This window comes from Hibiscus syriacus, unplaced genomic scaffold (assembly GCF_006381635.1).
Source record: "Hibiscus syriacus cultivar Baekdansim isolate YM2019G1 unplaced genomic scaffold, ASM638163v2 tig00110332_pilon, whole genome shotgun sequence".
NCBI lineage: Eukaryota > Viridiplantae > Streptophyta > Magnoliopsida > Malvales > Malvaceae > Hibiscus > Hibiscus syriacus.
Genome location: NW_024062688.1, coordinates 5,891,095 through 5,908,274, shown reverse-complemented (window position 1 = coordinate 5,908,274; position 17,180 = coordinate 5,891,095). Strand labels below are relative to the sequence as shown.

The 17,180-nt window shown below is 33.4% G+C and overlaps 2 protein-coding genes across 2 annotated transcripts; one reads left to right on the top strand and one right to left on the bottom strand.

Moving 5' to 3' along the window:
• The first annotated feature begins 9,575 nt into the window (after window positions 1-9,575).
• LOC120120014 (probable inactive dual specificity protein phosphatase-like At4g18593) lies at window positions 9,576-9,968 on the top strand. Its single transcript, XM_039139778.1, has one exon. The coding sequence runs from the start codon at window positions 9,576-9,578 to the stop codon at window positions 9,966-9,968; it is 393 nt and encodes a 130-aa protein (XP_038995709.1).
• A 533-nt stretch (window positions 9,969-10,501) lies between these two features.
• LOC120120013 lies at window positions 10,502-10,912 on the bottom strand. The gene has a single exon (XM_039139776.1). The coding sequence runs from the start codon at window positions 10,910-10,912 to the stop codon at window positions 10,502-10,504; it is 411 nt and encodes a 136-aa protein (XP_038995707.1).
• Between the last annotated feature and the right edge of the window lie 6,268 nt (window positions 10,913-17,180).

Below are 17,180 nucleotides of genomic sequence, written 5' to 3'. Positions count from 1 at the left end.
ATTATTTAAATGATTTAATATCTTATACATTTAGATTAATAGGTAATTAATTTTTATATTAAAATACATTTTTATAATAAAATATTATTGAAAATTCAATTGGAGTATTAGAATATTAGAGGGTATTTGATTGAACAAATTAAATAATGTTTTTTTATTTATTTTATGGCATATGCTGCTCTAATTTTCTTTTGAAATTCCACTGCCAGTATGTCACGGGCAAATGCTAATAATGTAGTATTATCCAAAAGCGCACGACTTTTTTTGACCGGGAAACTCCTAAGAAAATGATAATTTAATTAGAATCATTAAAAGAGATAACATTCATGATCATTTATACTTGAATAAGTTTTTAATATTTTATTAAATTTTCAAACATAATAAATTAATTATTAACGTTATTAATTTTTAGTAAAATAAGTATTCTATTGTCGTTCCTGTTAAATTGATGATATAAAATCATTAATAAAAATTAATATTTAATTTTGCTTAGTAATTATTGTTAAAACATCAAATAGATAATTAAATAATAAAAATTAAAATTATTATTATATTAATTAAAAGTAGGATAAATGAATGGAAAAGTGAATCTCATTGTCTATTATCCTCAGCTGCTCACCTTCAAACTTGAGAAGGACTTGATTGCTCTATTTTATTTTGAGGATGTACAATTTACTTATTATCGAAATTGAGAGATCTTAAAAGTCTTCTAATCATTTGAATTCGGATTTTAATTCATTTATTTAATGTAATCGCTTTAAAACTTAATATGCAATGGGTTTATAGTATGAATTCAAGTAATTGGAACTATGATATAGGATTTTGACCTCTTTTGTATACAAGTATATAATTATTGATTTTTTTATCTAAATTTTAAAATAATAAGTATTGATTGATGTGAAGGGTGACTGTATTTATATAAATGATATTCTATATATTTTTCCAATTGCTTGCAAAGGCAGATTCCTATCATAAGATAACATTATATATTTATATAACTTAACGTAGGTTGGTTGGGTGTGGTTTCTATTATTTGTATTATATATTAAGTTATCTAGAAATGCACTTTGCTTTCATAGGAAGGTGGGTTAATATGAAGAAACATAGGATTTAATGTTTGATGGGTACCTTGAGTTCTACATCAATTTTATTGATGATAATAATTAGTTGTAGTAGATAATTAAATTTCTTTGTCGATATCTCAAAAATTAAAAGTTTAAATTTGATAATAACTTATATTTTGTAGAAAATATAATATATTAAAATCGTGTTTTAAAGTGTTGATTAGTGGAGAAATTGTATCAGTTGATATCTAATCTCGGATTTAAACTTGATGAATGTAAATAAAAATAAATCTTTATGAGTTGAATATGAGATTCCATTACATTATAAGTAAACATTTGATGTACCAATAAGTTTTAGAACGTTACACATTATAGAACTATCAATGCTACATGATTTGATAAGAGAATTAACCAATCAAAAACTTGCAAGCGATTGTCTTTATTATCCATGAGAATTTGTGGAAGAGAAAATGGCAATTGATGAATTAGTTAGCCAACAAAATTGAAGAAAGCTCCATTGCACCTTATAAATTGGGTAATAATTCCCTTTCATTGTCCTTAAGTAGGGCCTATGAGAAGACCCCAATTCAACATTGCTCTTTACAATAAAAACAAAGCTATTTTAACGAGAAGACAAGTGAATCAAAAGCAGCCTGATGGAGAAAACTTGCTTTTAGAATACACCAAGACTTAGTGATGGGTGGGTTTGGATCGAGTTTCGGTCAACTTAATTCGATCTTAATATTATACATCTTCCACTCAATTCGAAAAATATATACTCTTTATCCAATTTGAATCCAATTCAATTTTTGAGATAATATATGAATTTAATCCGATCCAAAATAATAATAAAAAAATTTATTTTATTCAATAAAAATAGATATTTAATTAGAAAAAAAATAATACTTAGAAGGGTATTATTATAATTATCCCTACACATATAAGGTAAAATTATACTTTTTTAGAGTAAGATCGGGTCGGATATTTTTCACCCTAAACTCGAACTCAATCCGATCTGAACATAACCTTTAAAAAATTGGACTTGATTCGAACTTTATTTAAAAAAAATCAACACGATCGGGTCGGTTCGGAACCAATCGGATTTAGGTCTCATGCCCATCCCTAACCAAGAATGTGGGTTCCTAACAAAAAATAATAATAATAATAATTTGAGTTTTTGGTCTATTCAAATTTAATATAAGTATCCTAAATTGAACTATGATCTAATTTTTAGGGTAAAAACTCACATTTATATTTAACATGAGATATATATTTTTATTTTTATTAGGTAAAATAGAAATTTAATTAAAAAATATAGAGATGATAATATTATTTTAATTATTTCTAAATATATAAAGATTACATATATTAATTTTTCATATAAAGTTAGATTACAATTTTTTTTCCTGAAATTGATTTGATTTCAAATTAAAAAATATTCTTATAAAATCATATCGAATGAAAATCTATTAAATTCGAATCTCATGTTCATTTTTAATTTTTCTCTCACAATCACAACATCAACCTCAACCCTAATCATGATGGCAATATGATGGCGGATGCACTAAGTATCCATAGTATCCAATTACATCTCATTATCTTAAAAAAATGATTAAATTTAATTTAATATGTTAAGTAAAAAAATTATAATTTTTGTATACATATTATTTTTTTTTAAAAAAAATAATATTTTAAACATCTATTCTTAAATTTATGGATCTGTATGTGTGTGGTGGTAAAGCTGTTGTAATCAAGAGGCTGCTCCACTTTAAAAACACGTATATGAAAGCCAGACTCTTTTTGAGCCAGCAGCGCATGCAAAGAGTCCCACCACTTTGGCGGTAGGCTTTGAGCTCGACTCGGCATTCTATTTAATGAACCTCGCCTGGCTAAGTGGGGCGCACCTCTGTTCTAAATCGAGGGGTCCTACTCCTGCCTGAAAAAAGTGGTGGCGTCGCTTTATTAGGGTAGTTCTATTTAATGATTCTCTTTAAATGAAAATCCTCCAATTTCATAATTTAATTTCAAGCTTTTTCCAACGAGTAATACTTCAATTGAGTTGTTTTGTTAAGATCACTAACTCTTCTGATTTTTCCTTTTTAAAATATAGTTCGTTAAATAATTAATTAGATCGCGATGATTAAAAATATTATTTTTGTAATGAAATTTGTGTCTAGTATTTCATTGAAAGTTATGGATGGTTCACAGAATTGAAAGCATCTTAGATGCAATCATTGAGGATTCAGTTGCCTCTATATATTAATAAAAGTAATACTATAAAACAAAATTATTAGAATTAAAAAGTAAATAACTATAACAAATAAAAATTTAGAATAAAATTATTGTACCGTATAAAAATAATTTTATTTGAATTTGTATAATTTTAGTTACTCTTAAAATTAGTACAATGTTTTAGATTTGAGAAAATAACCTCAGTGGTAAAAAATACCTTATAATATATAATTTTAACCAATTTTTTTTGGATTTGTCAAAATGACCAACTAAATCGCAATGCGATCGATAATTCGCAACGCGATCTCCGGTATCGCAAATCAGTTTCTAGATTCACAACGCGAACTTCGACTATCGCAACGACTGGTGGTATTGCATTTGTTTCTTAAGAATTTTCTCTAAAAAGATAGTATTCTCACGGACGTGTCGAAGACACGTATGACCACGACCACGACCAGACCCGACCCGAGATGAGACGAACGGCGGCGGCGGCGGCGCGCGAGAGTCCCCCTTGTTCTCTATCACTCAACAAGGAAATGGGAAAGCCAAGCCTTAAATACCATTCCCAATAGTGTTTCCAATACTATGTGGGATTGAGCATTACCAACACTTGTTCCCATTACTATGTGGGATTGAGCCTTAAATAGTGATATTATTTTTGAATATTTTGCTTAAAATTGCAATAATAGTGATTGATTGTAGATTGACATTTAATTATGACATATTTAATCGTATAATACTAATGCAATTGGTTGCTGATTCAGTTGTTTTAAGGTGCATGATTGTTAATTGTTTCCTGAATAATCACATTGTATTGGAAACAAGTGTTGGTAATGCTCAATCCCACATAGTATTGGAAACACTATTGGGAATGATATTTAAGGCTTGGCTTTCCCACTTCTTTGTTGAGTGATAGAGAACAAGGGAGACTCTCGCGCGCCGCCGTCCGTCTCGCCTTGGGTCGGGTCGGGTCGGGTCGGGGTCGTGGTCGTGGTAATACGTGTCTTCAACACGTCCGCACAAATACTATCTTTTTAGAGAAAATTCTTAAGAAACAAATGCAATACCGTCGTTGCGATTTTGGACTATCGCAACGCGAATTTGGAATAAATCGCAACGCGAACTTCGACTAGTGCAACGAATTTGGAATGAATCGCAACGCGAACTTCTACTATCGCAACGAACTTGGAATAAATTGCAACGCGAACTTGGACTATCGCAATGCGAATATGTAAATCGCAATGCAATAGTCGAAGTTCGCGTTGTGAATCTGGAAACTGATTTGCGATACCGAAGATCGCATTGCGAATTATCGATCGCATTACGATTTAGTTTGTCATTTTGGTAAATCCAAAAAAATTGATTACAATCATATATTATAAGGCATTTTTGATCACTGAGGTTATTTTCTCCTTAGATTTTATATACGAACCCAAAAAAACTCAAATGAAACAGATAATTGTGACTTGTAAAAAGAGAAAAATGAAACAGATAATTGTGACGTGTAAAAAGAGAACTAAACATTCCTTTTATAGGAAAAAATAAAGATAAATTCATAAAGAAAATACAGATTCGATAATCATGAAAATTTCAACTATTATCCAATTTAAAATTTTACATGATAGGCATAATACTAAAATAAGTTTTTAAATTATACCATTTTTTTAATTAGATGTTTAAATTATTTTTTTAATGTTATAAATATTATTCATTTATGTGTCCGATTCGTCAATAGTATTAGTTTTTCTATTAAGTGACATATGTCATAAGGTAAATTTAAAAATTTTATTTAAAATTAAAAAAAATAAAATTATATATATATATATATTTAAAAATAAAACATAAATTTTGAGATAAACCCAAAACTTTGAAAAATTCCATTTCAACCCCTAAACCTAGGCTGCATGTTGCCTTTTACCGTCAACGAAGCTCCACCCGACATCTCCTCTCCGGTGACCAAAACCCTTATGAAATTGTGACCGATTGACAATGAATCGACGTTTTATACACCACGAACCCTAGGTTAAAAATCGCGATCCCACGCGATTTTGACAGCCAATCGGTGGTAATTACGACGATGTATGACTAAGAGGATTACAAGGACTATATTAGAGGTCGTAGCCATAATGGGCGGCGATGGGGGTTAAGGTTTGAATTTGGGAATTTGGGAGCTATTTTATAATTTAGGAGAAATTATGATTTTTTATAAATATAATAATAATAAATTTTAAAAAATATTATGACAAGTGTCTCTTAACGAGTGAAACTAACACCGTTGATGACCCGAACACCTAAATGGATAACGTTTGTAATGTTAGATATTGGATGAGTCAAAAAATAGTTTAAACAACTATTTGTAAAATTTTAAATTTATGTAATGGTAAAAATCTATTTTCGGCCCTCTGGATTATTAAATATGTAATCTAAGCCTTTTAAAATTGTAAAATTTTAAAATAGGTACACTGATAAAAAATACATTTTGATACCTAAAAAATTTATAGTTTAACATTGTGTCCCTCAAGTTTTTTTTCTCTCTAGCTTCATCCCTGAACGCTAAACCCAAACTTTAATTCAAAGGGTTCATTCAATTATTTTTTAACAAAAAGTTCAGATTTGAACTATCCTACCACTTTTCTTAGGCCACCTTTGTTTACCGAAAAAAGCACTTGAAAACTATGAAGATGCACTTGCAAAGTTTCACAACTTATTGCAATTTGCAAACATTGGGTGTCCCCAAAATACCATTACAAAGTGAAGTGGTCAAAAGGAGAAAGGAAACAAAATTTTGGAACGTAGAGATCTTTGTATTCTTCCACGTTTTGTTGATCTTTCAATCCGTATACCAAGTTACCAACCATTAAACGAGCTCCCCATTTATTTTTGGTTAAATTACATCACAGGGTCGTTCAATTATTAATAAAATTTCAAACGAGTCATTGTGTTTCAAATAGTTATAAACAAATCATTAAACTAATTGATTGTGACAAAGAAGTCACCCTTTCCTTAAAAACGAAATCAACTTTAACCTTTTCAGTTATGATCAGATCATTTTATCATACGATTTAATCTTATTACATTCATATGATATATATTTAAATACAATCTAACTAGTAAAAAATAACACAGAACTCGTACTAAAAAATAGAGCAAAATCTAATGCTATAGATATATCTCCCGAATCAAAATCTTATATGATCACGCATTAAACCACCGGTTGTAGTAACCTTGATAGCTGCCAAATAACATTAAGTTTTATTAAATCATTTAGTGGATATTGGCAATTAGCCTCCCTCAGTTGTAGGATTTAATCGAATTAATATACTATCTTTTTTTGGATCAATAAATCGATGCATTAAATGTAAATGTAAAAATTTAAATTTTTTTATCAATATCTTAAATAAAAACCCAACTGACGAACACTAGTCCATGTGCTGAAATTAATGATCAAGTTGTTGAATAAATCTCATAAGATCCTGCAAAGTGCACGCCAGGAAGTTCCCATAAAAATACTAATTAAAAAGGTATTATTTTTTAAGGAATAATTATTTTTTTATGCTCTCTTGATTAAATATGAGGTATGCAAAATTGTATATAAATTGGGTTTAAATAAACAAATTAAGCTGAGCGGTTCTCCCACGACGTCAATCTAATCACCGAAACGTGTAAATTACAAGGCAGACATAGAGGGTCCCTATTCCAGTCGGTAATGGGACAATCTTATCGAGAATGCAAATTTATTCTTCTATTTTATTGATTTGTATCGAAGAACGATATTTAAAAATAAATATAAAAACTGTTAGGTTTATAGTTGTTGACGAACGAGTACAAGATATAATTTGAGCGTATAATATGATATAGAGTTTCGTCAAACTAATCACTATCATATTAATTTTTAATTTTCTGAGTTTGAAATCAAACGAATCAATTTTTTTTATATATAAAATAAGTCAATGATACATGTTAAAGATGTAGGATTCGAGCGTATTAAATCACTAATGAAATCAATCAAACATCATCTACGTTTTCCAGCTGAATCTCATCATATTTTTAATAACTATGCTAGTTTGGAGACTAGTAGAAATCACAAAATATCTTTGATTTTTTATGAAAAAGGGGAGATTTTGTATATTTTATTCATCACGATAAAATCATAAATACAAACGTGTGTCTCATTAAAAAAATCTCCTCAAATCTAATTGGAGGGAAAAGAATGTACCACGATTATAGATCTAATTAAAAAACAGGCTGTATAACAAGCCATGGTTTACAATACTAAACATCAATGCTTCCCGACCTAATACACATCTGCAGCAATCGAACAATGATCAAGTCCTATCAACACTCATAGACCTTATGCCACCACCTGTTCACGTCCACAATACCTCACACAACAAGGATTTCAACACACAAGCACAGCAGCAATAAGGACAACACAACTATAACAAAACTAACTCTGAACTAGAGCAGCAGGAAATAGGCAGATGACACAACTAGAAATAAACACTAGAAACACGCGACCATCCATTTCTGAACCATAGCAGCAAAAACACGCAGATAACACATCATAATTGCAATACAGAAACTTTACCCTCAAGGTGGGAACGCCTTAACACCGAACAACAATCAAGAGCTTACCTTTTGAATAGCTTCGGGGCAACGAATGAATTCTTGGATTGAAAGTTTGAATGATATTCAGATTGCAGTCTTAAGCCAAATAAGCCTTCTACATTGACCGTTTTCTTGTTAAAAACAATATCATTTTTTGACAGCTAAAAAGTCCAAAGAAATCTGAAGAAACTCATGATTCATACCCCTTTTAATTTTTTTATTTTAATACATTTTAGAGTTTTAAACAACTTATCTACTTAAGATTCAATCTTTACTTAGTCATTGTCTTTTTTTTTCATTAAGTATTCTATTTAAATAAATTTAATTATTAAATAATCTTTAACTATTAAAATTATAATAAAATTCAATAATTTGAGTTAGATCTTAATTCAAATTTCAATATATGTAATTGTTTTTTATTTGAAATTTAAATTTATTTTAAAAAATTTATATAAATAACTATATATATATATATATATATATATAGAAATAAATAATATAAAGATGGATAAGGTGGGCTACAGTTTAGCAGATGAGTTGTGGTGTTAAAGTGGACGGCCACTTGAATACTACATTATTATACAATTTGAAAGCATCACTGCATCACCCTTTGTTGTGCCCTCATCTAACACGTGGTTTAGGTACAAATCGTGTTCTTCACCTCACAATCATCATTATACCCACTTCATATTATATATCCACTTGCTTGAGCTTTGAAATAAAGTTTAAAATTCTTCTTTTAGTTGTTGGATGGATGAAGTTATGAGATTTTAATTATCTATTTTTGGGTTAAATAAAATTAGATTTGATTTAAAAAAAATTAAAATTAGAATTAAATTCGAACAAATTAAGATACAAAAGATTTTCTCGTCATTGAATTATGTTCAAATGATCTTTTTGGTCAATAAATTTTCAAAAGTTACATAATAATAATTAGATTAATCAAACTGTTACAAATTGATTATTGCAATGCTACAAAAGTATCAAAACTTTATAAAATGGTAACTAATATAAACAAATTTTTTTATTATTGTATCATCATATTGATAATTTTTTATATTTTTGTAACTTTAATGATCATCTTATAATTTTTAAAAGTTTAATGACTAGAAAAAATCATTTGTGTATGGTTCAGTGATTCCTAGTGTACTTCACTCAAACTAAAAACGTCATACCATATATTCATAAAGGACTAAAAATTTAAGTTTAGGGATCAGATTGGGAAAGTTATCAAATTCCGATACCAATATGAACAAAAAAAAAAGGTCCAGAGACAAGTTTGAAAACAATTGCCTTCATCCATTCTTAAAAAAGAATTCATACCCAAGTCCAAAATGAACTTAGCTTGACCCACTGTCTCGAATATGAAAACCTAGACAAGGCCCACAAGCCCAACATCTTCAAACGTCACCGATTTAAATGGCCGCGTCTCAAGAACGCATATATATAACCAAAACGACTGGGAACGAACAAATTATACACCGCGATCGATCGAATGATTGATTGCTGATTCTTTGCCAAGGTAACCTTCATCGTTCTCAAAACCTAAATTCTTACTTGTTTTTGCTTCGATTCATGTTCTATTGTTCTTGAATTTATTGTAATATAACCCAGATTTTTTCTTAACTATAAGATTCTGTTTCAATGGTGAATTTTACGTTTGTCTAACAGATGGAATCGACGAATGATTCTAATTCGGAGCCCGTTTCAAAGCCGCAACTTCTCTACCGCTGCAAAAGATGCCGAAGGATCGTTGCCTCGGAGGAAAGCATAGTTCCACACGAACGAGGGCAAGGTGGGCAATGTTTTAAGTGGAGAAAAAGGAGTGGGCATAACGTTGGGGACGAAGAGAGGGAACCCACCCAATGTTCCTCTATATTCGTCGAGCCGTTGAAGTGGATGCAACCGGTTCAAGACGGATATGTCGAAGAGAAGCTTCAGTGTATAGGGTGTAAAGCTCGATTGGGTTCGTTTAATTGGGCAGGTATGCAATGCAATTGTGGAGCTTGGGTGAATCCTGCTTTTCAGTTGCATAAGAATAGGATAGATGAGTGCTATATGTGAAAAAAGGAATTAAAGAACCAGGCTTATTATGTTGCTTGATGAACTAATCTTAGTTAATTCCATGATCGAATTTGGTAGTTTGTTGTTGGAGATTAACATTTGTAGATGATTCAATAACACCAACAAAATGCTATCCTGTTGTAATGGATGGCTATTTCTATTAATTGCTGCTTCTGTTTCTTTATGTTACTCCGATTCTTCGTGTTTCATGAAGTGTATGCGATGTATATCCGGATACGAGTACACTCTCTAACATGGAAGTCTTGGATAATCATGTTCGAACTTGGATGATAAATGAGAGGAACTGATTTTAAATGAGTGAATCTGTGTTATGCCAAGTAAATTTATGGAGATTGGATTAGCCATTGAGTGAAAAAAGTCACTTGGTTTTTATTGTTCTTTGTTGTGTACTTGCATGATTATAAAACTATTCATATTCTTATCAAGTGAATTGCATACATTGTAGTATAGGTTATATAAGTTGAGTTTGAACTGAGGAATTTGTGGTTCCCGAGACCAAGATGGTTCAATTTTTACTGCCCAGCAGCAAATGCATCGATGGGAAACGTCTTGGTGACACCAGCAAGGCTCTTGAAGTGGATTTTTCCAGTAGGTGGGTCATCGACTATGATCTCATTCACTGGGGGCCACAACATGAGTTCCTTAGCCTTGACTCCCTTGAGCTTCTTGATCTTGTTCTTGTCGATGAAACCTGTAATTTGAGTGTCGTAGCTGACCAATTTCTTGATCATCTTGAAGTTATGTTCAACCTTCTTCTTTTGCACAATCCACATGTGGCCCGTATCCCTTACGAAACCGACCTCGATAACATCCTCAAGAGGGAGAAGTCCCAATGGGAGGCCAAACTCTTGGAGAAGAGCAATGGCCATTTCCATTCCCTCTTCATGGCCTTTCTTCACAACACCTCCTTCCTTCTCTGCCATTTCAAACCTTTGATGCAATTGATTGTTGTTGTGACCTTAAACATGAAGTAGGTAGATTATTTATACCGACTGGATGTACACTTAATGACAAAGTTGTAGGGGATATCGAGGTTAATTGCATTGTGTTGGCCACCGAAAGGATTTTCACATCAAAGCGGCCATCAACGAGATAATAGTTTATAATTAGAAAAAGATTGTAAATGTTAAGATTCAAATTCGTATTTAGAATATTGGTTTCTGCACTGCAACAGTTGTGTATCTATCGCCTGATCTACATTGTTTTTACTGTTTGAAATATAAATATAGGTCAGTTTAATCGATTGCCAGATATTAGGATTCAATCTATACATGGCTCGATTAAGTTGGATTAAATTATTATCCCTAATTGTAATGAATTGAGAGTCAAAGTTGAGCATAAACGATCTAATTATTATCATATTGGTGGCTTATGCGAACATTCCACACCTAGCAGACGCTATCTCGGCTTTAGCTATTTTTATCCTGCCTGTCCATGTTGTTACCTGGAGAATAGCACATGAAAGTCTCCCAGTAATATTTTTCTCCAACAAAATAAACGAGCAGGCCACCTCGCTAATATAGCATACGAACTAGAGGAGAAATTAGTTATATTTGAGGAACCTTCAGCGACCTAATATCACTTAGTTTAGTAACTATGATAGGTAAGGACGGACGAACGCAAGCTTTTATGTTTGAGGGGTTGAACTTGAACTTTTAAAATTTTAGAGACGTATTTAAATTTATAAAATTTTAGGGACGAAAATATATCTTCAATATAAAATATATAAAAAAAACTAAAATATATAATAATTTTAACTTTTTCGAGACAATTGTCCACACTCACCCCTCGATACATCCCTGAATTTATAGGAAAGTGGGGAGGAGGAGAATGTAAATTGTTTATTAAGTTATTTCATCATTTTATATAAAATATATATATTTTATTAAAATTTTATATTATTTTTTCTTTTAATTAATATTGATATTTTATTTTTTTATTAATTTTATTTAGACTAGTTAGATGCTGACACATCAATATTAATTAGGAGAGAAAATGATTTAAATAATAATAATAATAATAATAATAATAATAAATAATACTAATATCTATATTAGTGTTTATTTAAATCTTAGAACTGAAATAAAAATAAAAATATTATGATATTTTATCAAAAAATCTAATAACTAAAATAAGAAAAACAATAAAAGGGTGATTATCGGCATAGTTTACTTAAAAAAACACGACACTAGATTCCATTGGTCCGTGACCTAAAATTAGGTAATGCAAATATACAATCGCTCTCCCTCCCTCACATCCATTCCTAAATTCCATACAAAATTAAAAGCAGCTCTGTTTTTGTCCCGAAATCCTTCAAATATTTCACTTTCAAAAATAGCAACAAAACCCATCATGATGATGAGAAACTGATAACATATCATCATTATCATATATATATATATATATATATATATATATATATCCAAAGGATGAGAAGTTTTATGGTGCAGATGATGACAGCAGTCAGAGATCGCTAATCGAGGGAAATTTGTTTCCCCCCCTTCTTGTTCGCGCCTGCATTGGAAGAGTATTTTAAGTAATGGATTACTGGTTTAAAGAGACTAACACCAAGAATAAAGAAGTAATTTCATGCATTTCATTGAGGACATAATACCCTTTTATAAAACTTGTTATTTAACAAACTCATGACAGCTCAGCTAACAAACTCAACAGAAAGTCGTGTTCACACACACTCACAGCACTCAACAACCTCACATACATCATAACCACTCAGCCACCACTCTAGTTTCATTCACACTCAACCTTATTTGCTAACATTCTCCCATCTTTCTCTTCTTCTGTCGTTTGTTATTTTAACATGGACATACATGAAGTCTGTCTCGAAATACTTAAACGGTGCCTTCGTCAAGGGCTTAGTAAATCCATCAGCAAGCTGAAACCCAGCAGACACATAACTCACCTTTAGGCAACCTGTTGCAACCTTCTCCCTAACAAAATGTATATCAAGATCAACATGTTTCGACTTCGCATGATACACAGGATTAGCAGACATTGCAAATGTACTTGTATTATCACACCAAACAACGGGATCATCAGATGACTTCAATCGTAGATCATTTAATAACGCAACAACCCACGTTACCTCGGCATTAGCTTTAGCAATACTATGATATTCAACTTCCATCGTCGAACGAGAAACCGTTTTCTGCTTCTTCGAGACCTAGGTAACTAAACGGTTACCAAGAAAAACTCAATAGGCAGTCATTGAACGCCTATCGCCAGTATCACCAGACCAATCAGTATCTGAAAATGCCTTGACACACAGCCTAATATCCACAGCCGAAAATAACAGACCATAATCTGTTGTGCCAGCCAGATAACGTAGGATACGCTTAACAACTACCAAGTGTTCTTCGCATGGTACTTGCATGAATTGAGCTACTCTATTAACCGAGAAGGCAATTTCAGGTCGTGTATGACAAACATATAATAATGCACCAATGATGCTACGATATTCACGTGCATTGGACAACAACACACTCCCTTTACTTTACCCTTTCAATGACGCTATCATAGGAGTGCATGTTGGAGTGGCTCGAAGCATATCCGTTCTTTCCAGCAATTCCAGAATGTATTTTCTTTGGCTAAGAACTAAGTCAGCACCTCTCCTTTTGACCTCAATGCCAAGAAAAAATGAAAGTTCTCCAAGATCTTTTAAAGAAAATTTTTTGTTCAGCATTTACACAACAACATTGATGTCATCATCTGAATTCCCAGTGATTACTATGTCATCGACATAGACTGAAAGATATGTGCAAGAGCCATTCAAGATGCGAACAAACAAGGAAGCACCCGCTCATGAAACCGTAAAACCTAACTCAAGCAGACTATTTTTAAGTTTTTCATTCCAGTTCCGTGAAGCTTGTCAAAGCCCATACAAGGCTTTATTCAGCTTACACACTAAAAGAGATCTAACACAGTCAAATTGTTCAAAACCTGGGGGCTGTCGCATATAAACATCTTCAATCAAATCACCATTGAGAAAGGCGTTATCAACATCTATATGTCTTAGAGACCAGCCCTTAGCAACCGCAATATCAAGGACCACATATATTGTTGCAAATTTAACAACTAGGCTGAACGTATCGATAAAGTCATGACCAGGGACTTGTGAAAACCCCTTAGCAACTAACCGAGCTTTATAACGATGAACATAACCATCATCATTCCTCTTAAGCTTAAACAACCATTTGCAACTGACAAGACCCTTATCACTTGGCATATGAACTAGACTCCAGGTTTTGTTCTGAACCAAGGCTGAGTATTCAGCATTAACCACTGCTGCCCAGTTGGGTGACATTAAGGCCTCATGAACGTTAGCTGGAACACCATCACTAACAATGATGGAATATACTTTAGGCTTGTAAACTCCACATTTACTACGAGTCAACATGGGATGATGATTGACATCAGACTCCTGCGCAGACTCATTAGGTGCAACAACCTCTTCTGGAGATGAGGAATTAACTTCATTATCATCAAGTGACGCAGATGAATCTTCAAGACCATTAGACGAGCCAACAGAATCTTCATGATCACACACTGGAGCCTGCTGATCTCCAAGCATCTCATGAGCTACATCACCCAACCTACGAATATCCATGACAACAACAAGAAGTCGACTAGTCATACCAGAAGACCCATACGTACCATCATTATTTTCAACTGCAAAAAGGAACTGCCACTCGTCAAATTTGACATGTCGAGACACATAAACTCGGTAATTTGCCCCAAGACACAAAAAACCTCTATGTTGAGGACTCACACCCAGAAATGTACACGGTTGCGATCTGAACTCCAATTTATGATGATTAAAAGGGCGTAGATACGGGAAACATCTGCACCTAAATACTCTGAGCAAAGCATAGTCGAGTTTTTTATGAAACAACGATTCAAACGGAGACAGTCCTTGCAAGACTCGAGTTGGCAGCCTGTTAATAAGATAAATTGCCATTACTGCAGTATAAGCCCAAAATTTAAGAGGCATAGATGCTTGAGCAAGGAGTACGAGAGCAAGTTCAATGACATGCTTATGCTTTCTTTCTACGACTCCATTTTCCTCAGACGTGTGTGGGCAAGTTAACCGATGCGAAATACCAACTGTTAGAAGCACACGAGACAGGCTGCGAAACTCTCCTCCCCAATCACTCTGCACAGCTTGTATTTTCAAATCAAATTGTGTAGAAACAAGCTGCTAAAACAGTTGAAACGTATGAACTGCCTGTGACTTATCCTTTAGCAAGTACAACCATGTGTGATGTGTGCACGCGTCTACAAAAGTCACATAGTACTTGTAACCATTTAAAACCACATGTGACGGTCCCCATAAATCAGTGTAGATTAATTGAAATGGAACAAAATAGACTATATCTGAATCAGTAAAAGGGAGCCTATGGCTTTTGCCCATGTGACAAGCAACACATTGTTCATTCAATTTCTTATCAACAACTATATAAAGTGATTAGCAAACTTGTTTAGGGTCTCATGTGCAGGATGCCCTAGACGCCTATGCCATAGTTCATACAATTTATTTAAAGTAAGAACAAAATAAGCTATTGTTTGACTACTACTCGCAGCATCAACATCCACTTGAAAGAAGTAGAGACCACCTCGTTCTTCACCTTGCAACAAAAGCTCACCAGACCGTTCATCTTGAATATAGCAACTTGTAGCTCAAAAATCAAAGTAAATACTGTTGTCCCTAGAAAGCTTAGACACCGATAACAAATTCTTTGTAATCTTAGGGACATGCAATAAGTCGTTTAACATAAGCGCTCGAGAATTAGAACATAAAGTAGATTTACCAATAGCATGAATCGAAAGAGGTACACCATTGCCAACTAGTAATTTACTTGGGCTAGAAAAATCAGATTTGAGATCAATGGTCGATGCATCAGGTGTCACATGGTGTGACGCGCCATAGTCAACCACCCAGGAGTCATGATGTGCAACATGAGCTTCAACATGTCATTTTGTGTAGCAGGAACACACATCACCATCTACTTGCAAAGCTTCAGTACTTGAGTAATTAACACGGCCAGTGTTGTTTCCAGCAGAACCACGACCAGAACTCCTACCTGAAAAATTTTGATCAAACTGATGCCAACAATCAACCACAAGGTGGCCATTCTTGCCACATAATTGACACTGAACCTTGGGCCTACCACGACCTCGTCCTCGAGCAGCATAGCCAAAGTCATTGAGATAATCAGTCCGATTGTAAGAGCTCGCATGACTAGACTTAGAGTTATTACTCATATTGGTGACATGCGCACTCATAGGAAAATGATCATCTCGAGCGTCAAACCCAACAATCTGAGTTTCGCCATCAATCAACAACGAACATACCTTATCAAGAGATAGTGAGTCTTTCATTGTAGTAATGAAAGCAACATATGGTTGATACTCCATCGAGAGACCCTTTAAGATACTCGCAACTTGTTCTGCGGTGGAGATGACATTATCACACGATGCCAACACATCACAAACTTCCTTGATCCAGGTCAAGTACGTCTGCATGTTGTCATCTCCTTTCCTGAGTGACTGAAGCTTATAATGGAGGCTGATGACTACCGTGGTGGAGCGGTTTGCAAAGAACTGCAGGACCTTGTTCCAAACAGCCATCGCAGCCTCTGCCCCAACAAATTGAGAGAGCGGATGCAAGCTGATCGTTGACAGCAGCCACGAAACCAACGCACTATCTTGTGCGACAAATTCATCATACAGTTCATTTGTGCGACAAAGGCAGGCGGAGGCTGCAACGAACCAGTCAGCAACCGCTCGAGCCGATGACTACGAACAGTCAGCAAAACTTGCTGCCTCCAGAGTAAGAAATTTGATTCATCAAGAATGACATTCACCTTCTTGTGAGTGAAGGTCTTGGTAGCCAACAAATCCATCTCCTGCAGCAACTGAAGCAGCGAAGCGAAGCACCTCAAGAACAGACGACGAATGATACCATAATGGATTACTGGTTTAAAGAGACTAACAATAAGAATAAAGAAGTAATTCCATGCATTTCATTGAGGACTTAATACCCTTTTATACAACTTGTTATCTAACAAACTCATGACAGCTCAGCTAACAAACTCAACAGAAAGCTATGTGTTCACACACACACGCACTCACAGCACTCAACAACCTCACATACATCATAACCACTCAGCCACC